Genomic DNA, 23,466 nt, shown 5'->3' with positions numbered 1-23,466 from the left:
GGAGGAAAACAGCAAGTTGGCCCAATTGTTAAGGCGATAACTGTGATAGGACTAAACAAATGTCAATCTGTAATTTTATTTGGTATTCTTTAATAAAAAAAAAATGTGATGAGCATTTTCTATGTAGTAGTTCAATGTGCCTTTATTGGTTATTCAAAGTTAGGAACATTAGGATGATTGGTACAGTGAGCAGCGCTTTAAGTGTCATTTAGGATACAGGCAGTTTAGTTCACCCGTCTTCATGTCTGTGAAGGTTCTCAGTCATCCAGGTCATCGTAATCTAAGGAGCTCGGAGAGAAAAGTGTCTGGACTTCTTTAAGTTTCTTGAAGACATTTCCCCTATCATCCGAGCACCTTCTTCAGTTCTAAGAGGAATTGTTGGAGAGTCTAAGAAAGGAAAAAGAGGAAACACACACATGTAAAGAAAGCTCTTAAAACATGTGGTTATCCTAATTGGGCTTTCAACAAATCAGTAAAGATGCACAGAAGAGAAGGTCAGACACCAACTAGGAAGGATCAGAAGGACAAACAGAACAATATTGTCATCCCTTATGTAGCAGGTTTATCAGAGAAACTCAGGAGAGTCTTCTCCAAGCACGACATCCCAGTGTACTTCAGACCCACACTGAGACACAAACTGGTTCATCCCAAAGAAAAAAACTCCCAAACACATACTTAACAACGTAGTATATGCTGTACAGTGCAGCGAGGAGTGCTCAGACCTCTACATCGGAGAGACCAAACAGCCGCTTCATAAAAGCATGGAACAACATAGAATAGAATAGAATAGAATAGAATTCAACTTTATTTTCATTGCACGTCACAAGTACAAGGCAACGAAATGCCGTTTGCATCCATTCAGAAAGTGCTTTAGCGATAATATAGATATATTACAAAATATATATTAGCAATAGTATGGATATATAGATATATTACAAAAATGGGTCTATTATAGGTATGTTACAATGTACACAGTATGAAGGTATGTTATGAATATGCTATAACATAATAAGTATGTACAGGCTATGAACAGGATATAAATATGAAAAACTATACAGAAATATGAAATATGAAACTACAGTAATATGAAATATGAAACTATACAGAAATATGAACTATACAAGTTATAAACAGTTGTAAACAGTTGTCGAACTATAATTATTATTATTATTATTGTTATTAACATAGAAGAGCCACCTCTATGGGACAAGACTCAGGGGTCTATCTGCATCTAAACGAACAAGGTCACCCTTTCGAGGACGCCAATGTTCATATTTTGGACAAAGAAGACAGATAGTTTGAAAGAGGAGTGAAAGAAGCCATCTATGTCCGCTGTGAACGACCATCTTTGAACGGAGGCGGTGGCTTATGACACCAACTGTCTGCCATCTATAATCCAGTTTTGAGATCCCTTCCCAGACGTCTTAACGCAAACTCACATCCTGGGCCATTTGACCTCAGTAAATCACATGATAGGGTGGAGCTAGGTTTCACAATGGGTTCACCCGTAACCTGTTTTCACACCTTGGCTTGTGTGATTAAGTAGAGGATCAATAGGTGTCCACGACCCTCTTGGGGACACTCCAATAGGGATTAAAATCTGGGACTCTCCACCAATTGGTCTTAGAACTGAAGAAGCTTCTCGGATGAGAGGTGAAACGTCTTTAAGGAAACTTAAAGAACAGACACTGATGCCAAATGCAGCCCGACTGTTCCAGATGTTTTTCTTTCCAAGCTCATTAGATTAACCCAACTTCCTTTATTGCTTTTTTTTCTTTGAAAATTGATGATATTTCTTCTTTACCAAAAAGCAGCTCTAATATTATTTTTTTAACTTTTAAAGGTTTTTTTAAACACTGAAAAGAAAAATCAATCTATTTTTAAAATATTTAGGGCCTTCACATACTGTGTGATACTATGTCCATGTTTCCATGAGGCAAGATTGGACAAATAACTCTGTGACCACTCTGCTGACCTTTACTGTACACTCCAGGGAGCAGCTAGGACAGAGCTTTAGTTTGTGCTATTAGACAGTATTCTCATACAGTAGTGCCTCTACACCACACCACTGACTGTGTCATATAAATCAGCAACCTAATAATGTGTAGGTCCCTCCCTGGATCAGCCATGTTCTGGCACATCCCATGGATGCTTAATTCGATTATGAAGTAGTGTGTTTGGACACCAGAGTCAGTGCCTGCAGCTCTTTGTTGTCTTCCTTGGGCTATTCTGAGGCAGTTTTTGTGGTGTGGCTGTAATTGAATGAGGTTTTCTCAGAAGCCTCCAGCATCTCACACATCCTGTGACATCATTGCCCCAATGTGCCAGCTCCAGCAGTATCAGCTACCACACAATAATGGTTCCCATTTGGAGACTAACAAAATTCTGTCATGGCAGTGGTATTAATTATTATTTTGTTAGCCAGGAGATCCTGGTTTTCATCTTGTCGGGAGCTTTTTGTTTTGCGCTTTGTCTTTTTTCACTTGTTGATTTGCCTCACTTTGCAGTCGCTCACGTTGCTTATGCAGTGCTTCAGTTATGTGCAGTTTTGTTCTACATACATATTTTGTTTATCGTCAGCTCGGGTAGGCTCCAGCCGGGATAGATGGACAACTGTTTGTTTTCCAGATCAAAATACAGCAGAACCACGCTGATTCACTGGGATGTTGCCTGTGTTGCTTTCCATCTTGCTTGTTTATAACTTCCAGTGACAGAGAGCATGCTGGTACCTGCCAACTACTATGACAGTAGAGAGCGCAGTAGCTATTAACTGCCTAGTCAACTAATTATCCGCATCCCTAAATGGTACAGGTCAAAGTTACACACACACACATGCATTCTAACACAATAATCAGCGTTCACCTTAAAGTTGACTGTTTTGGCTGCTCTGCCACATCACGGCCACATTTCTGTCTCTTCTGTAAGTTACCTCAGTTTCCCCTTTTCATATTTTTTAATAAGACAGAGACGAGTCGTGAAGTTGTTATATGCGTCATCGAGCAGCAGCTCCTCAATGCACAAAATTTAATCATGCAACCCACATGAGGTGGACGTAATTGGGCACTGTTTTGGTGCTTTGGTAATATGCAGTGCATCCCTCAAATTAGGCACTGTAATTGGAACAAACATTCTGGTCCTGCTTGCTTCAGATTGGCTGCGAAGATTTAATCAAGTGAAAGACTCGGTCTTATCAATCCAAAGAGATGCTGTGTAAGGCGGAAGAATAACACATTAATATGATTTGCTACACACAGTGCTCACACGTTTTTATGCGTATGCAAAGGCTGAAATTTTTTCCAAACATCTTAGAAAACATTTCATACAATATATGTATTCATGGGATTTTGGAGCAGGGAGTTTGTGATGAGCGCAGTCATATTGAGAAACCCAAATACATACACCTAACCTCTGTGCTAAGATGTAATCTGTGTAGGCAGTGATGCACGAATATTTTGGAACACAAAAATTGCACTGCGCTGTCCGAATTAAATAGGCACTCCCAGTCACACCAAGCTTGAATGGTCACAGGCAAAGCAGGCACTGTCACTTCACAGGCCCACGCTCGGTGAGTTTCATCTGTGTAGCACAAATTCTGAGCTCTAAATTCAGTTATTTATTAATAACTGCAAACTAGTTGAGCTCTGGGACTCAGCCTTTACTCACTGTAATTAACTGTATTTTTCATGAAATGCATAAAAGGATGTTGATAGAACCGTTCAGTCATTTTCATGACTGAAAATGAAAGATGTAACATTAATAGGGATTTGTGCATAAAACATAAAGTTTATCTCACAGGAGCAAGCAGAAATTTGATCATGGATTTGTTCTACATGAGTGCAGCTTATGTGATTATTCATGCAGAATACAGTCATATTTACAACAAACAATGCTCAACCAGGCAGCAACCGAGGCTCCAATACGTGGTGCATCACTTTGTCTCTCCTCAGAAAATGTAGTTGCTTTTGTTCTCTTAAAGTTTTGTAAATTACTTTGTAATGTTTGCCAGCTATTGTTGAAGGGTGTGTGTGTTTTAATGGTTTTTCTAAGAGTGGAAAAAATTTCAATTTTAATGAATGACATGTTTTATTTGACAAAATAGGCTTTTCACGTTGCAGGTAAGAGAAATGTGACACCGTCGCAGGGACTGGAATAGCACATTAGTCATCTGTGCAAAAAGGTTTAATAATAGCGACATGACACATTCAGGATTAAATATGATATCTATATCATGTATCCACGCCCTCGTTGTCATAGCTTTACCACTGTTTGATCATCCTAACCTATAAAACATACCCAAAATTACTTTTAGACAAAAACCGAGTACTTGTTTATCCAAAAGCATTATCTTTAAAGAAATGAAAAAGCCCACTAACTGTATAAAATGTAACATTTTTTTGTTTGTCACATTTACAGTAAAGTAAAACAAAAACATATTTAGTTCAACTAATTCCATGTAGCCTTTTAAAGCAGTTTTCAAACTTCAATTGCTTAACCCGTTTCGTCTTGTTGTGAATCGTGCTGAAAGTCAACTCTGGCCACGTTGCATTAAAGGAAAGAAAACAGAGGAAGCACTGTTCCTTGAAGTCCCATCTACTGCTCATATTTGGTTTAGCCAGCATTCCACACGAAAAGCAAATCATATCGCATTCACATTGATTTGTGCTTTCTAAGCTCACAGCCCAGCATTCACTCCCTTGTGCTTCCTATTTAAACATAAAAAAAACATTCCTTGCATAGAACCCAGGGCCTAAGGTTTACAAGTAAACACCACTTAAATATTCCCTTTTAGTTTACAATATATAGGCAGCCTCATTTGAGCCTGAGCATTGAAGAAAACATGAAATAGAAATCCAGTGCATTCATCATCATGTACTGTAGGCCCTTTTCAATGTTTATTCATTAAGGTTTTGTGTATACAAAAGAACATACAAGATTTTAAAGCTGGTAAACATATTTAACTGGGATTATTATCAGAAAAATAATGAACTGTATATATTTCAGGTGCCATCTGGTGCAATAGTATCCTAAGGTCCGTTCCATTTATTTCTGACTTGATTCTCGCTCATTAATTCAGTTATTTTGAAATCCTAATCAACAAGACAAGTATGTTTGCCATATGGATATTGGAATACGTTCCTCCCTAAAATAGCATCCTTCATACAGATTCCATCTGTGTACACATCTTTATGCAGACAACCATTAAAACGCAGCTTTCCTAGTTTGTTTTGTTTGTTGTTTGTTCTATAATACTTTCTGTAATTCCTTGCCAGATTGCTTGTAAACTGTTGGTTGGTTAACTGGCCATTAAAGGCCATTGAAATAAATTGTTTTGGTTTGTGCAGTTTACAAAAGATCTCAAGTTTTTCCATCTCTGGGGAGTCTCACACATGATCTTGGGTTTGTAGCCATAAATGTGGACATCATGCGAATGTCTTTGAGTAAAGTTGCATCATTCACAGTTAAAAATAATCCTTATTGATCTCATATTGTCTGAAATGGCAAATGTGGGTGCGGCTGCCCTGCTCACTGCTCAAGCTGTGTACCTGAGATGACCATATTAAACATATCTGCTTTCGCTGACATCATACAGAGCCAAGAGTACAAAAAAAAACTACGTGTAACACAGCTTTCAGTCTGAGGCAATCTGGGCTTTTTGCTCATAGGGATTACTTGTACATATGCTATAGTAAATGTCTGAAGCTTTAGCCATGTTTAATATTTGTGTTCATGTTATACTTTAGCTCCAGCCTTAAGTTGGTAAATGAATGGCTGGATGGATAGATGGAATTTAAAAACTGATTTAAATTTCAGGTTCTTATATACATCTAACATCTACTTAAGCATTAAACTACTGAAAATCTAGTTCTTCTACATAGAGAAAAGGTAGCAAACCTTTCACTAAAAATTTGTGACTGCCCAGGGACACTCTTTCCGTCTTTCTTCAATCATTTTCCTCCCTGTATAAGCGTGAAAAGCTTATGCTGGCTGGGCGCTGATGGCCAAGTCAGGCAGCTCTAGCTGGTTGTAGCTTTTCACGAACAGCAGTCTGTCAGTTGTCATCTAAAAAGGAAGAAATGAGCGAAATAGGATGTGGCAGGGTTTCGCCAAACTCTGCCACAATTCCCATTCTTAGTCACGGTTTAGTCACATATAGGTCTTTGCTTTGAGTGTGTCCTTCTAGATAACGTCTTAGAACTGCGTGGCCCTTAGAACTGCACATGTCTTTGTATTCATGTCCTTCTGGGTTGATTGGTAGTTTGTTGCACCTCCAAGGTTTCTACTATAAATGAATACAAGATACTACTGAAGTGGCTACTTTCTTAGTGAAAAAAATGCAAGTAGAATGTTTGAAGAATAAAAATCTTCAAGCCTCTCATGTCCTTGTTTATGTTCCACCAAGGAGTACAAAGTAGAATCTGGATGAGCAGTTTCCAGGGCAAACTTTGTGCACATCTGTCCCATACGCTGAGAGCAGGGAGACTAGCAGATAGCAGATGTGTTCTTTGCACGCGCATGTGAGGGGAAAATTGTTCTAACATGCAAGGTAACGTGCAATTCTGGTGACAGACAAATTAGTCAATTAGGAGAGGGTGACTTTGTTCTTTTGTCTTAAGCCATCATCCATTTCCTGTGAACTTAACAGCATTTTTATGTTACAAAGTGCATGTTTTAATCACAAGTGCTGTCACTCGATTGGAGCAATTTCCTGTGGCTCTGTAAAGGACGAGGGTGCAGAGTAATTGAATTTGGGTCATAATTAAAAAGTGCAAGGAGCCATGTGATCTCTCCCCCCACGCCTTTCATCTTCGTAATAGCGCAGCAGTTTACATTGAGAGGCCAAGTTTTCATCACTGAAATTAGTAATTTATTGAGGTCTTGCATGCTTTATGTGCCATGCAGGGTAGAACAACAGCCTTATTAAATTGGATATGCAGTTTAATTTGACACTGACAAGAAAAAAAAACACAAATGAGCTGAGGTTCAGCCATGTACAGAGGAGAACGGGCAGCAAAAGCAAAATAAATGACAAGGCTGATATCAGTTTGCCATGATAATATCCATGAGCATTTCCTTGAGTTGAGCAAAAAAGTACTTTACATTGTATTCGCAAAGAGAAGGTGATTTCCATTTTTTCTCTACAAGCTATTTTAATGTGTCTCTGTGGTTCCTTTAGGCTCCAACTCTGATATTTCCAACTTTTACAACTGCTGTGATATTTCAATCAGCACAATATCATTACTGTGGCTGTTGAGTTGTAACCTCTGAGTTATTCTGAACAGGAGGGTGTAGGTGGAATAACACATCTGATTATAGAACCGCACGAAGAAACCAGCTCAAAAAAAATCAATGGGAGAGAAGCAATGTAACTAATGGTTGCACGGATAGAGAGGAAACTATAGGAAATGAAATTATAACACATGGGAAAAGACAGAGACAGAAAGCAGATGGGATAGCTTTTGACATGTTGTGCCTCCCAACAACATACTGAATAGAATATTATACGACACATGCATCAACTGAACACTGTGGTTTGGCTTAACACTTGCATTGTTGGTTCTTTGTAAGCTGGCGAAATATAAAGATGCTACTGCAGCTATGAATAATGGCGTCAGCAGATGTGGAAAATGTTGAGTCAACTGGACTGCTGCTGCTTTTTGGTGTCACTTTTATCCTTGCCATTGCTCACTGCTTATTATTCAAGACAATTACCTTACTGCAGTCCACTACATCAACATAAACAACCACAGCAGAATTTATTTATACATAATTTATTTAAAGAATAAATTTAATTTTGGCGGATAACGCCTAAAATGAAACAAAAACAATATACCAGCGTGTGACCTGATAACATTTGAAACAGATTATCAGACGCTATTTACCATACAGTTATTACCATACAGGAGGTCTCCTCCTACTATTAATAGGCTCATCAACACATGATTTAATGGTGCAGTTCATTTTAAAACTTTAACTAGCCAGTATTGCATGTTAATGATGGGATTGTTTTCTATAGAAAAAAAAATACTTCCAAAAGATTTTTACCTAATCTCCCTGCACTGTTTGTTGTTGCAACACCATGCAACCACTGAAATGACCAACTTGGTTGCAAAACACTTAGAGTTGATGCATATTTTAACATTCATTTAAACGGGCAGAATGTTGAAAGTTAGGATGAAGAGACCGGAAAACTTCATCTGAAAAGTTTCTCTGCAACTGATGGGTAGATTCACAATTTTATCTCTACAGTCACCATTTTAACACCATTTTAAATTGTAGGAAGTTTTGCCTCCTTAGAAACAAAGTCTTTCTCAAAAGCCAACAGTTGTATAGTTTTTGATCTGTTTGAGTTATAAGACTGCTATTTAACTTGCAAAAAGAGTTAACAGGTGGAAGGAAACTGACAGTTTATGGGCCCACTTGGTTGAAGTATGAAAATCATCTTTTTATCTAATTTTCAAAATAAACCTGGGATAACTCTAGGAACTCTCCTAATTATTATATGAACTCGTAAGTATTAACTGCTATCTCCCTTCAGCTTTTTCAGTCCATCTTATTTGCTATCACCTTTTTTTAGCAACAACCCACAGACGAAGTCCAGCGATAGCAAGAATCCCGCTCTAATTTCTCTGGAAATATATAATCTAGTAAAGTTTGGCCTTCTCCTTCTTGTAGTTTGTGTTTTGTCTTGTTTGTTGTCCTTGGTCTGTCTTTGCTCCTCTGATATGCCTAAAATTGTAAGTTTCCACTCTGAGTTTGGTTTTGTCAGAGTTCCTGCTAAACAGGATTTTTTTTTAATGTTTGTCACTGATTGCATTGTATTTTACCTGTCTGTTGAGCCTAGTATTAGGTGGAGGAGGGCGCCTACTGACCAATTATGAGTGGCTGATTACACCTGATAAAGGCCATTTATTGAGCAGCCTGATATGTAAATCAAGTGCCAAAGTAAAGGTAATGAAAGAACGGTGTGTTGAGAAAAATATGATGAATTTATAGCTGCAACATAAAAACACAGGACAAGTCGCACACACAAACATACTTGTACGAAGCCAGCTGGTCACTGTAGTGGAGAATCAAACTGAATGTGACTTTTTTGTGTGCTTCATTGGTATCATCCCACACACTGGTGGGCCACTGGGAGAGTTTCTTGCTCCTCCAGATGGACAGGCTGCCCCTGGTTATTGAGGCTCTTCTGTTATAGTGGCAAAATGAACTGGTGCCTCTTTTTTGTAAACCTCAGATACTTTTCAAATAAATTCTGAAGCCTGCGAAAATTGGCAAGAGATATCAGAGTGCAGATGGGCAGTTAACTGACGCAACCTGCCTGTCACCATTGAATAACAAGATACATAATCCTGTTTCATAAGCTTTTTTTTTTTTTTGGGGGGGTCCACAACCTTCTTCTTCATAATGCCAAAGTCATTCTTTTTGTGTTGCTTTGTCTGCTGGAACCCCAGGAGATTTAATATTATAAGTACAGTGACCAATGGACAAATAGCTTATATCAGCTAAACATCAGCTGGGCTTCAATCGTAACTCACTGATGCTCAGCCTTTTAGATCATCATTTAACTGTAACTGTTAAGTAACATGTCCATAAGGTCAGCAAAACGTGAAGTTCATTGTTTTCTTTTTTAATCCTATGTATTTTTGGCAGCGTGCTCAATGGTTTGAACTCATTTCATTTGGATTATGATTTCCAAGCTAACATCCACCCTGTGTGCTAAGACAATTTACTGATGACGGGATCTTCGACAGGGGATGCCAAAGATAACATTTCATTACAAGACTGTAATCATTATCAGATCTGATTTAACACTTGCTCAGGACATTAGCAAAATGTGTTCTCTACAGAGCTGAAGAAGGAAGCTCGGAAAATGAAAATAGGGGTGACTGTAGGCCTGCCATTCTTTTGATATATAGCCGTCATGTACATCTAATAGAGAAATATCCCAGTCATCTTTTAATCACATCATACCCTTCAGCATTCCTTTCTAAAGTTCTCTATTAAATCATTTCAGATCAAAGTACTTATGGTCAGCAAAAATTCCCTGTACGGTTTCACCTCTATTAATTGTAGCAAAATTTATTTTAGTTTTGTGTTATGGAAATGCAGATACAAGAAAGATAAGCATGCATAAGCTTATCTTTTCTCTTAGAGTTTTCTTTACATAAATGATCTGTCATATCTCCCAAACAGTGCAGGAAGTAGCCGGGCTGTTTTCTGGCTGCTGTGCTTGAAAACAGCACAATTGAATTTGACCCTTTGAGTCGAACCTAAAATAGCGAGACTTCACCAAATAGAAATACCAACTCCAGTAATGCGTCTTTGCAGCGGGGCGTGGTCGGTGGCACGGCTGCGGGGGGAGGCGGACACACCTGAGCTGCATCAGCCCGTCACGCCTTCTCTGCATATTAAAGGACTGAACTCAGTCCTGACTGGGTTGTTGTTGTTGATGTGTGCGGCTGGCGGCTGAAAAGCTGCAGCCGAGAGTGTAAAGTTGCGACAACCGGGAATAAAGTGTGTGTGAAAGTGAAGAATGTGATTAGGTTCATCATTCACATGCCACAGTCTTCAGTTTTCAGTTGAAAGTTATCTTATTTTGTCTTACGTGTGTATCAATATAGACTTTATCGCATTGTTTGAACATGATAATCATAAAAAGAACATTTTAGTTAAAAAATTAAATTTCACTTCACTGTTTGGCTTCTTGCCCTAGTGGCTAGGTTGTATGTAATCAAGGTGGAGTATACCTTGAGTATATCTTATTCAGGCATGACCGTGTACTCAGGCTAAGCACAGCAGCTCAACCAACACTCTGCTACGTATCCAGCCAGTTATCTCTTTTAGACCCTGCTATTTAAACTGAATTAGCCTGCCCACAGCCGCTGAGCACCAGCAAGCCACTTTGCAGCTTACTTCTACTCCAGCTTCACCATTTCATGCTGTTTATGACTAAATTATTGTCATATATTTTGTCACTAATGTGGTTTATGCTGGGTCTTGGTCCCGCTCTCCCTGCTTCTGACCTTTCATGACTCCAAACAGTAGGGATAAGAGGACAATTAATTATTGCTCATTGAGTATAACTTATTGGAAAATCCATCATAGGTCCAGGCTTCAAAATGGAAGTGAAGCTGCCAGGTCAAAATAGGAGTCAGTGTGCAGTTGCCAACACATCAGCTCTATCTTTGAATATTCATGAGCTTCTGTGAAAAGGCACATGTGTTTTCAAAAACTTCTGCAATTCATATATCCTGTAATTACTGTAAACAAACCTTTCTGAAGTAGGCACATTGCAGTAGGAGGTGTGACCATTGATTACCCACTTGGTCTGCCTTTGGATTTTTTTTTTTTGTCTCTGTTTTTAGGCCATCTGAAAATACCACACTGACATGAATCCCTGGTGGACCCGCTTGCATCCTATTTCTTTCTTTTTCTTTTAATCTGGGGTTGTTTATTTGGTTGGGTTTGCTTTCATCCTCTGTAATTTGCTTGTGGCAGATTGTTCATTTTTCAGTCACAGAATAATTTGCTCTGCACTGTAAATGCAAGATAGCTGTATTCAGGTGTGACTCATCTGAATGTACAATGGCTAATGCTTGCCTTGAGTGCGATCCCAAGTTTTAGTCTGCAAATTATGTGAAAGCCTCGTGATTACTGTCGTCTAAGCCATTCTTCCAAAGTTGATAGTGTTCACAAACTGCTAAAATCAAACCATTTTGTTATTCACTATCTAAAAGGTATATATTTGTTGATACCAAAGTTCGGCTTCCTAGAATGAGGTGTATACTGAGTTATTTTTCCTGCATAACAAATATTTTTTTTAAAAATCTTGGAGACATCTTTGAGAGAGAGAGATTAAAAACATGTCCCTAATATGAAACAACCCTGCTTATCTCATCCACCCTATCGGTCTAGTGGCATTACAGCATAACAGATACCATTCAAAAGCGTCCTGCATAGCGTGGAGGAGTGGCATTCATTCAGCTCGGCTATGTCAGGCCATTCAGTCTAATCTGTATTTCTCTTGACATATTGGCTTAAGCTTGTTGTGCACTATGCCATTTGACAGTCAAAATCAATGTGGCTTAAGTAGAGATCCCGATCCAGCAGCAATCCCCCCACCCACCTCCGAAGTCCTTAACCCCAGTTGCCTCCATGCTTACCTATTTTGTACCAGCATCATTTTCAATCAATCTCATCTTTCCACCAGGAAAAAAAATACCACTTCGATCTAAAATAGCCAAAATGATCAAAATCACTGCCTATGTCTCTTAGGGGGTAAAAATTCCATTACCATGTAAAGCAGTCTCCATTTCTGTCCTCCCCTTCCTTTGGTTTTACTGCAGATACATTCAACAGGGTACTTGGACTCTGAAAAACCTTTTCCATTCTGTGCACTCAGACTTGAGGACCCATGTTAAATGGCTTTGCCAATACTATAGGCTGCATTTTGTTATTACCCAGCATATTATAGTTAAAATGTTTCTGTCATAGAATCACTCGTTTGGTTTCTACAGAGAGCCACTCAAGCAACAGGAGATATTGTTGAGTTTACTAGTTTATTGAATGAGCATGTTTCTGATGTAAAAGACAAAAATGCAGTTATTTCTCTTTTCTGGCATATTTATGCAGGTTAGCTGTGTTTCTTTCTTTCCACTTTTGACAACAGATATTTAGCATTTCATCATAAAGGAGTAAAAACATCACCAAACTGCTGTAAGCTTTGGACCTCTGTCCTTTATTTGTAAGAAAACAAAACAAAATTCTCCCTCATCTACGTCTTATAAGCAACTATATGAAACATCTAGGTTTAAAGAAAGTTCTATGCTTTACAAAGTTTAAAACTGTTTCCACCTGCACCAAGTGTTTTAATTATCTAGGATAAAGCTGTAAAGACAATTATGGAAAAACAGTATACACATGTGCTCTAATAGGGTCAGAGGTTAGCTGAAATAAGGCCCAAGCAGACAGTTTTGGGCTACAGCTGCCTGTCTTGGCTCCCCTGTCACTTATGGAGCCAGCCTCTAGTGGCCATTCGAGGGAATGGAGTATTTGTCAGGCCTTGATATTGCTACCAAAATCATTTTTCTATATTTATATCAACTGAAGTTAATCATATGACCAAACAAAAGCTAATCTAGACCGTATCTTCAGTCCAACTCGGGATCACCCACACACATGGATAATAGTCCTGTATATGGGGCCATTATAAAGCTTGTCTCTGTGCAGTATGCTCACTCTGGCAGTGTCCACCTCACAGCATTAGGGAAGCATTACCACACTGAAAGAACATACAACATAACTCACGTCTTTGTCTATTGTTTGTCCTGATAGATGAGAGTCACAGATAATGCAAAACAGAACCCATAACAAATAAGTCGTAATGTGGTTAGGACATAAGCAGCCTACTAACACACACATGCACACACACTCACAGCAAATGAAAATTAAAAGAGCTACGTTAGCCAGAGCAGAGCACTAGGGGAGCATAAATGAATAGCATTATGAAATGAGAATTGTCAATTGGCAGCAAAGATTAGTCGGTCTGAGCTGTTTTGTTCTGTTTTCCTGTGGTGAAGAAAACATTCCCATCATGGGAGAGTCTTTGAAAAAACAGCAGTCTGCACAAAGGTCAGGTGATTTTAAATAACCAGCAGGCCTTTATGACACAGAGGACCATAATCAGAATTATTAGCATCTGCACTCAGATTAGTCATGTATATCTATTTCCCACATGAGAGCTCTTTATCATCCATTATCATTTTTTTGTATTTTTATTTAGGACTACTGTGCCTCGTATGGTATACTATTAATTAGATTTAAATGTTTGACTGATGTATTCCGGAAGCTCTTTTCGGATCCACCGCTTTGTTAACGAGTCCTGTGAGTGCCAGCACAGACATAGCATGAAAAACATGAAAATAATTCAGTACACTAAGACTTGCACAGAATTTTATCCTGTTACTGGACAGAAATCAAGTTTCCAATGTGCTTCCAAAGTTTTTGGACCCCTTCGATTTCCAGACACAAGTTAAAGCTAATTCCTCATCAGTCTCGAGACAGTGCTCTATATTGATAAAGCAGTTTTGTTTTAGGAGTGTTTTGTTCCTTTTTATTGAAGTGAAAAGGCTGAAAAACCCTGAAAATTCATATCATCATTCATAGTCAGATCTTTGTTATCACTGTAGCTGTTGAGTTCTGGTCCATCGGGCTTCTTTTGAGCGGTATGGAGATTGCAGACCTCGAGAAGAATACAAGAATGTTTCTGCAGTAGCACTAAGCATGAACTTGGCACACTTTTTGCTACTATTGAAGAGCATAATAGGGTCCGTCGTTCTTAAATAAACTAACTCTGGAACCAGTAGCAGTCTTCTTAAATCTGCCCAACCAGCCAAACTAAGTAAGCGGGTAAAGTCCTCCACTAGCTAGCTAGCCAAGAACACCAAAAACACTAAGAACATAGCAAAACAGCTGAAAACTTAAATTGTTTATGATCACATTGGAAATGGTGCAGCATACATCCATGCTACATTATAGGTTTTACTAATTTTGTCTTTGAATATATGAATCTAACTGAGGTTGCCTTGAGTAGTGTTGAATTGATCCATTTTAAACATCCCTGCACACTAACAATCCTGTTGTTATCATGTAGCCAAACCATTTCTATATTTAGCTGAGCTGGTGGTGAATTTAGCAAGATCATGTGTATATTACTTAGTTGGCAAATCATTTCAAGGTTATCAAGGAGACAGTGGCAGCTCTTATCTAGGGTTTCATTTCCTTCTTATTAAGGGGAATGACAGGTAGCAGGTCCCATACCGCAGAGCTGTTCTCTAATGGTGTACTATGGTGCTGTAACATCACTTCCCATCTTCCCTCCACTGTGAGCAGTGTCTGGGTGAAAAGAGGGGGAGAGAGATGGTGCAGAGACGGTTTAGCAAAAAGTAAATGGAAAGAGGTGAAAGCACCAGAAAGTGGGAGGACAGAGGAGAGGCAATGCAACATAAAAAAAGAAGGGGAAAAAACATAAGAAGGAAAGCTGGTGAAAGTAGCAACGCAAAGCCTGCTGAGTTCGAGCGCAGACATTGGGGAAATCAGAAAAGCTCAGAGCCTGTTTGTGTAGTGGGGGCTTGTGTGCGCATTCATATTTGCTGTACTCTTACTAGCACGATTCTACCCAAACAAAGCACAAAATAAACCCCAAAATAAACACAGACAGCTCCCTTTTACCCAGTGCTCTTGTCATAATTGAAAGCTAGAGACCTGCTGAGATCTCTCAAAATAACATCAGTAATGGTCTATGGCTTAAAACCTTTATAAAGCAGTGAAAGTGTTCCAATTTGGTTTTCTTAATCCTTGTGTGGAAATAGATCTAAGTTACCTAGGTGTGGGGAAATAAATCTGTGAAAAGAAACACAAGGCTTCCTACCAATGCATTCCCATTGACTCCAAGGTCTTCTATCAAGGTGGAAATTTGCTTTTTTAGCCCGGAGGTGTGCATTATTTTCTATAGTATTTCATTTACTTTCTTCACAACCACTCAAGGTTTGACCACAACCTACCAAACTATTTCTCAAAGTTGTTAGAAACGAGCAGTCTTGAGAAGGAAATCTTTGTGTGGTCACTGAAAATGTCTCAAGACTTATATCAATGAGTTGAAATCACAAGACTCGGATTTCTAGTTAATGAAAGACTTCATGGACAGCCAAACTTCCAGGAAAAATGTGAAAAATTATATTATTTTTCCAGATCGGTGCAAAACAGTCAAAACTTCACAGATACATTGCATTGTGAAATTATTGATTACACATCACCGTATTTGGTATGATGTTCTGTACTCTTGGCTGATGCTAATGCTATTGTGCAGTGAGAGCCATGTCTTTGGGTACCTTTTAAAAATGGTCAATAAATATCATCTCTGGCTCTGGGGAGGCTAAATACATCTACAATACAGAAACTAGGCTTGGACTCTCAATGAAATAGTCAAAAGCATAAAATTTAGTATTTTTACAATAAAGACATACTTTTTATTTTCCTCCAACTAACACCTGATTTATGTTCAGCACTGTCCCCTTTGGCATTTCTGGGTACTGTTTCCTCACAGTTTTTGAATTTATCAGTAGGAGGATAACAATGTTATGTCACAAATGTCATCAAATTCCTGGAAGGAGATTGCTGAAACTATTGGAATGGATGTGAGAGGATGTACACTGAAGTGGAAAAACTATAGGGACAAAAGTGTTCAACAAAAACAAAGAACGAGGATCCAGGAGGGGAAAAAGGTTATGTTGGCTGGCAATCCATGTAAAACACCAGGACACGACCACATGGTAGTTAACATGTAATGCGAGTAGTTTGTTTTGTTTTCATAAAAAAGTAATAATTAAACTTTACAGTTCCTCCCAAACTGCAGTAAGTTACATCTACTCTGACTGAATAAAGTGCTGCAAAGAGGTGCAAATAATTAGCTGAAAATGAGTTTCTGTACACCTGCCTTTACTTGGCATATCTGACCTTATCAAAGAAAAGCAGGTGCAGCAGATTTATAGAACAAAACAAATTTATTTTGATTTGCTTATATCATTTTCCGGTGTTTTTATATCTTCACCAGAGCCATGTGATAGCAGGACATTGACCCTTTTCTCTTATAATTCTTAATAACTGTTTTGTTCCTTTCGCTCATACCGAGGCTGCTGGCTTGTGCCTGGCTGCCTTTGTTTTTAGCCTCTTCAAAATGTCCATGTTTAGCTGGATGAAGGTGGTTTAAGATTCGGATCAGCATTTTTGGTATAAAGTATAAGCGATTATCTGCCTGCACCCCTCTCTGCATGTTATGCATGCATGAAAGGGACCGGCTCATAATCAGACGTTTGTGAAACTGACTGGCCAGTTACCAAATCAGGGCCAAGAATTCCAACAATTCGCCATTTCCGGTCCCTGGTTGGTCGATGCCTCTCTACTTATTTTAGCTTCAGTGTTAGTTTTATTATTTTAGTAATGTTATCAACTCCTGACTTTCACCGTCACAATCCTCTGTTTGTTGGTGGATTGGCAGCATGTGGCTTATGTGTGACATAAACTTCAATCACAAAAGCATTATTACAATTTAGTTCAGTCTAAAAACAACATATTTGCTTTTGTTTTCAGTCAACAGAGATATTTGTTTAAGTTTTCACTTGTATTTTCTGTTATTTCAGTAGTTTTTTTTAGATGCAGCTTAAGATGCACAAAAGATAATTAAAAATGTTATCTACAGTATATAATTCACAGAAGTCTATTAAATAACAGCTAAATATATTTGTCATTATGTAAACATTAAAGTGAGAGCATGAGCATTGTAATGTACTGCAGTCGATGAAACATGTCAAAGATGTAGTTAATAAAATATGTTTATTATTATGTATGGTGTAGTTTTTTCACCTGTTACTATTGTAGTAATAGTACAACATATTGAACTTTTGTAGCTTTCTGTAGCCTTTGTGCGGGTGTGTCTGTGTGCAGGTGTGGCATGTACGATCTCATCGGGGAAGTAGCTGTTCACAGGACATTAACTATACATGTTGTCATGATTTGTATGTAGGGATGGGCAGGAGACAGGAGGAGGGGAGAGAGAGGGAGAGAGAGAGATTGTTGATGAGCTCGGAGCCAAAGAGAAATCAGCACAATTTGCTTAATAAAATTAGGGACAGTTGAACTGCACAAAGCCAGCTGGGCGCTTGAGGGAAAACAGCATTCGGTGCAGGACTTTCAGCTCGCTAACACACTAGAACTTGGCCTCAGTGTGTTGGCGATTCTTGACCACACACTTTCTGTATTTGTGGCTTCAATCAGCGTGTGCCGGCTTCACACCGCTTATTGTAATCTTTCAACAAGGGCACCACCTGACACCTGGCCACCTCTAAAACCTCCTCTACACCTTAAGAGTCTGGGTGGCCTCAAAGGGTGGGCCATGCATCACCATGCAAAGGAAGAAAGGGACCCTCCCAAAATGGAAGGGAATGAGGCAGCAACCATGTCAGCCTCCAGTGCAGCCCTGGACAGTCCCACCTCTGTCGTCCAGGCTGAGCAGGCCCAAGCTACACTCACCCCTCTTAACCGCAGCCGGTGTAGGTTTTTCTGTCAGCCATGGTGTCTGCTCTTCGCACTGATCCTGCTCCTGCTTTCTCTTCTTGGCAGCTGGGCAGTGGTCCACCTCACCCTGGGGGCAAACGGAGGATCACCTTTTCGGATCTCAGCCAGCTACGATCAGGGGCTCCCACAGGATGATACAGCCACCATTGAGCCCCACTTCACCACCAACTGCACCATGGGTAAGTAGCTGCCACTGATGTGTGTGATGTGTTTCGTTGCTGTTGTAAAAGTTAATTAATTAAAGTTTAAGACTTTTAAGAGTGGCTTTCATCAGTCAGTAATTCCAAAAGAGATTTCCAAAAATCACAACAAAATAGTTGCTGTCACTTCTCTACAAATTAAATACTGTGAGGAAGGTAAATCATTTTATATCAGTAACTGAGTAATAAAATTAATATATAATGAAAGTTATTTGCTGCAAGATTAATTACAAATGGCTCCAAACTGATAGAAATCAATATATCTCATAATAAAATTTGGGATTCTTACGTTTTCAGTCGTTCCCTTGTTTTCAAATGCGTATGTGGACAAATGTGTCTCACATGTCTGCAGAGTGACTGAGTTCTTAAACATGTCAAAATGGAAATTGCATAGTTACACTCAGTCATTTTTAACTTCATTACAGCATGTTGTCGAATGAAATGCGTAGGCTGGTCTAGACTGGAATAATATCCTTCTCTGTCAACCTCGAAAGCTCCTCAAAATTGAGTTAATAAAACTGATTCAATTTCCTCTGAACTAGATGCAGAAGCACAGCAGACTTTTCTCAAACATGTAACGTGTAGAAACACAGATAAAATCCTTGTTTCCTCTAACTGGCAGATGTTTGATGGGCAGAAAAGTGCAAATTAGCACCTGTTTGTCACACCAACCCGGTGCTGATTTACTGGAAGAGAATGCTTTAATCTGCATGTATAAAATATTTCTATTTAAAAGAAGAAATCAGTAGAAAGCTGTGGGATTTTTCCTAGTATAAGTTTTTAAAAAGCAAGGGTTCGTTTCAGGCTTATTTAGGAAAACTTGTTTACCCAACCAGCTCAGAGACCACAGAACCCACATAAAAAGCAATAATCAAGTCAAGAATGACCAAGAGAAATGGTTCACCATTAGCTTCTTGTAATCAAATAAATTAAATCTTGAAATTGGCAGCAACACGCTGCCAATTTATGTATTACAACATTATATTTATAATGAGAATCCAGCATTATACTTTCCCGTTGAGTCACATCACCTTTGTTCACGTTATTTGGCGCTTAAAACTCATATTTAAACTGCTGTTCTGGCCATTTTATCCCTTTGATGTTTTTCTAGTTTTGGGTCTTGTTACAAGTGATGCTTGAAAAATGTTTTCTTGTTACCTTTTTATGCACATATTACATGATAATTAGAGCTGCTGCAACAAACTGCAGTGTTACCTTTTTTATTTAAAAGACAACAAATTTAAAAAAAAGAAGAAAAATCTCATTTGCATTTATAAAATTTGGGCTTCTTTCTAAGAATCAGTGTCAGCGTTTGGCAGCTGTAATAGCTTGCAGGGACTCTTTCCATTTTTCATTTTTACTTTTTCCACACACTTTTTTTCTGCCAACCATTTCAAGCTCTGAGATATTTTTTTTAAGCACAGCATGTTAAATATCTGCCCACAGATCTTTAGCTGGAGTTCCACTCTGAAAGCTTCAGCTTGAATTTCTTCAAGTACTTCAAGTTGGACTTTGAGGTCTACATTGGAGCTTTGTCCTATTGTTAAAGCCAGCCTCCTTTCACACTTGACTTTCTCAACTGACTGCATAACATAGCACTCATAATTTGCTTTTAATTAGAGGAATTCAATCTGGGCTCTATTCATGCAATCCTTCCTGTGCCATTGGTTATCATACATGCCAAATCCGAATATATCCACACCCACACTTGACAGCATGCAAGGTATTATTTTAATCAAACTCCAGTCATTCTTTCCTCCAGAAATGTGGATTAAGATTTTTAATTCATAATGTCTGCAGCATATGATTTTAAAATGATTAAGATTTTGTTTTTGTGCTGAAGATGCTGAATTTTGTGGGGAAGTCAGTCTTCCATATATTGTGCCCGACTTTCACATTTTCGTTTAAGGACATTTTGCAGAGTGGAATAAAAGCTGGCAGCTTTCTCATATCTTTCAGACGCCTTTTTCTGCTTTCGAGGCATCAGTTATCTTCAGTTTCTTCGGTGTTTACTCCCGGGAGCCTAAACAGTCAGAAAATTTATGAAGCTCATTGTCAGCAGCTGACAGATGATCTGATCTTACAGCTCCAAACAAGTCAGCTTGGACCTAATTAAGGTCATGAGTCAGAAGGCTCTGAAATTTAACAAGTGAAAGGCTGACTGAACTTTTCTACATGCTACAATTATATGCCATGTTTTTTATAAGTTCACAAAATCAAAAGTAACGTGAATTTACATTTGACGATTGTTGCATTATTGAACTGGTTGTTTTTTGCTTCATTCCACTTCAAAAAAATTAACAAATGTGCATTTTACCTTTAGCTGCACGTAAACGATTCTTCCCACGTTTGTGTCGTAGTGATTTCTGGCCACTGAGTCTGGGTTGATCACTTGAACAAAGGACTGGAGGATAGACCTGCACTGCACTTTATATTTGACTGCTTGTTATGCTGAGCACTGGAATGCAGTCAAGTGAACCTTTACCTTGTAGTTCTGTATTAAAAAATACAGCACATCTTAAAAAAAAAAAAGGTGATCATTCCCAGAGGCCTTTTTTTAAATTCAGAGAGATGCTCACAGTCCAGCAAATTTAATCCCTTCTGCTTTTATGGAGGGAGAGTCTCTTTGCACTCTGCAACAATGAAATGGCTTTTATGCTTGGTCAATATTTAGCTCTGGGTGAAAGAGGAACTTTGCACCGCAGGAAAGACTTGTCTTGTGGATTTGTCTTCAGATTTGGTTCAAATAAGATGTTTAAACTTGAGTTTGGTTCAAATGTATTATTTGGTTATCAGCTATGTAAATACATTTGTGTGCATGAGTGTGACAAGAGAGGAAGTAAGAGAATGAGAGGAAATGCAGTTCAGTTTAGTATCATATCTATTCTTCCCTTGGGGTAAGTCTTCCCTTACCCCAAAATTCTCTTTGTAAACTGAATCGTTCAATCAAATGCTGCTAATGAAAGTGCAAAATCATAAAAACACATAATTAGCCTAACTTCACATCAAGCAAGACCATTTCCAACTTACTTAAAATATAAGTGATTCTCCTGTGGGTCTTTGTGTAACTGTATGATGCTGCTCATGCAAATCCAGCTTTGGTTGAACAGTATCTAATTGTTCTTTGTTTTGGGTTCACCCTGTTCCTCTTCCCTGACAGTGCATAAGCCCTGGCTGGTAGACAGAGAGAGAAAAGCATGCAGACGTGCCACACTCTCCTCGGGCACCACCTGGGTCCCTAGTGCAACACCCACGACACACATCCCACTTCTAAACAAAGTCCTAATCCGTCTCGGCACGCTCGCCGTGTGGCCTCGCCACATTTCGTGGTGTTCTCAACCTCCCCCACTTTTTCCTCCAGCACCTGTCACAAACCTGAGCTCAAATTACCTCTCTTCTCAGAACATGAAGCCAGAGCGCTCCATTAAGGCTCTCACACTAAATCCCTGACAAATACACTCGTTTGCTTTATTTGTTCTAGTCCCTTGCGCTGAAAATTTGCTAATTACTACTATTAATGACCTCCATTATCAAGCTTTTGGGGTGAAAAGCTCTAAGACTGATCCAGACTTCGGTGATTAATTGTGTTTAATTTGGTCCCAAAGGTTTGAAGTTTTAATTTCAGCAGACAGGAGGCTGTGGACACAGACTGTTGGTACTGTTATGGTTGCGTAACAATTTCCTTTAGACTTGGAAGACTTTTTTTAAGAAACACATGATTCAGTCTGACAGTTTTAATTCACTGATTCACTCATTATTTGATTTTTTGGCAAGTCTGCCTTGAGATATTCTGTATTAGCAGAATGTATGTATTATTTATAATCATTTAGCTAAAAAATCATCTAAATATGATGCATTCAGTTGAAATTACTTCTCCTTTTCATCTTTTGCACCTGATTTGTAATTTTGACAAAGTCCATTTCCTCCTCTTTAGTTGTTTTCATGGGCAGAAAGGCAGCGATTACTCTAGCTAGTGAAGTGCATGGAGATAGTCAATAGAGGATAAATAAATGGAGCAGTGTCTGACTTCTTTCTCCATACCCTTCCACTTTAATTAACTCATCAGTCACTGGACCAACAAGCAATCCAATTTGCTGCCCTTAAAGTGACTTGTGTGGCTGTATGCCTATCTCTGGAGCTCATCCTTCTGACAGGAAGTTAGAATCCTACCTTCTGCCAGTATTTCTCTTTATGGTTGTGGCATATCTGTCCAGAGACCGTAATCATTCAGACTCGGCAAACATGTCAGAAACACTCTTAACCTCCTACAGGTTTGCATCCTGAGAGTAAATAGACACTACTGTGATGACTGACAAGCTCATTAACAGATTGTGTCAATAGCAGATTTGACTTTTTCCTCTGTGACAAGCCAGAAGGTCACGTTTGTCTTAACGTCTATAACAACGTTTATCCGCTCAAGAGCATATTCTGTATTGGTGCTCATGAATTACCCCACAAACTGTCACAATTCATTTTTCCAATTGGACATTGAGCAGAGTGAAGGCAGCAGCGAACCCTTAGGGAATCTGAACCACTGACCTCCTCTTCCTTGGTCCATTTCCTTAACCACTACACCATGCTGCCGCGGGGCATTAATGGAGCGTTACAGCAAGTCTATACTTCACGATTAGGTACACAGCACCATGAAGTGTCCCTAGGCCCATCAATCAAACATGGCCCTGTGGAGAATGCTATGAGAAATGGGTTTGGAGAAAGCTACTGTAGTGGACAGAGTGTGGACATGTGGAAGGATGGTTGATGGTATTTTGTAATGGAAAAAACCATTCACTTTATAGCAGGACATCAGGCTTTAATTTAGATTTCTATTTCACTTTGGCTCTTTGAGTGCATGAAATAAACTCTCAGCCATATATCTGCACCATATGGACTACAGTACTGGGCCACCTACACATTACACCTACAAGAGCTGCTCGGCCGCAGAAACCCATGCCATGAAGCTCCTGATGGAGAGTTTTTGTGTTAACGTCGATGTCAAAAGAGGTTTGGAGCTTTACAGTTATTGAGTCAGCAGAGCGTTGGCGCCTCAGCAATCAGCAACTGATCTAACTTTCTGTGGTCTGCCACTTAAGTTGCCACAGAAGGATAAGTTGCTGTAGTTCCTAAACACTTC

General features: G+C 39.0%; 1 protein-coding gene across 1 annotated transcript in view; it reads left to right on the top strand.

Moving 5' to 3' along the window:
- Nucleotides 1-23,466, top strand: part of alk (ALK receptor tyrosine kinase) — a 414,012-nt gene that overhangs the window by 309,996 nt on the left and 80,550 nt on the right. The window contains exon 5 of the mRNA XM_031757275.2: nt 18,181-18,314. Coding sequence (XP_031613135.2) covers nt 18,181-18,314 — 134 coding nt within the window. The remainder of the gene's footprint in view (nt 1-18,180; nt 18,315-23,466) is intronic.

The sequence above is a fragment of the Oreochromis aureus genome, linkage group 19 (assembly GCF_013358895.1).
Source record: "Oreochromis aureus strain Israel breed Guangdong linkage group 19, ZZ_aureus, whole genome shotgun sequence".
NCBI classification, from domain to species: Eukaryota; Metazoa; Chordata; class Actinopteri; order Cichliformes; family Cichlidae; genus Oreochromis; species Oreochromis aureus.
The sequence above is the reverse complement of the archived record's forward strand: the minus strand, read 5'-3'. Positions and strand labels throughout refer to the sequence as shown.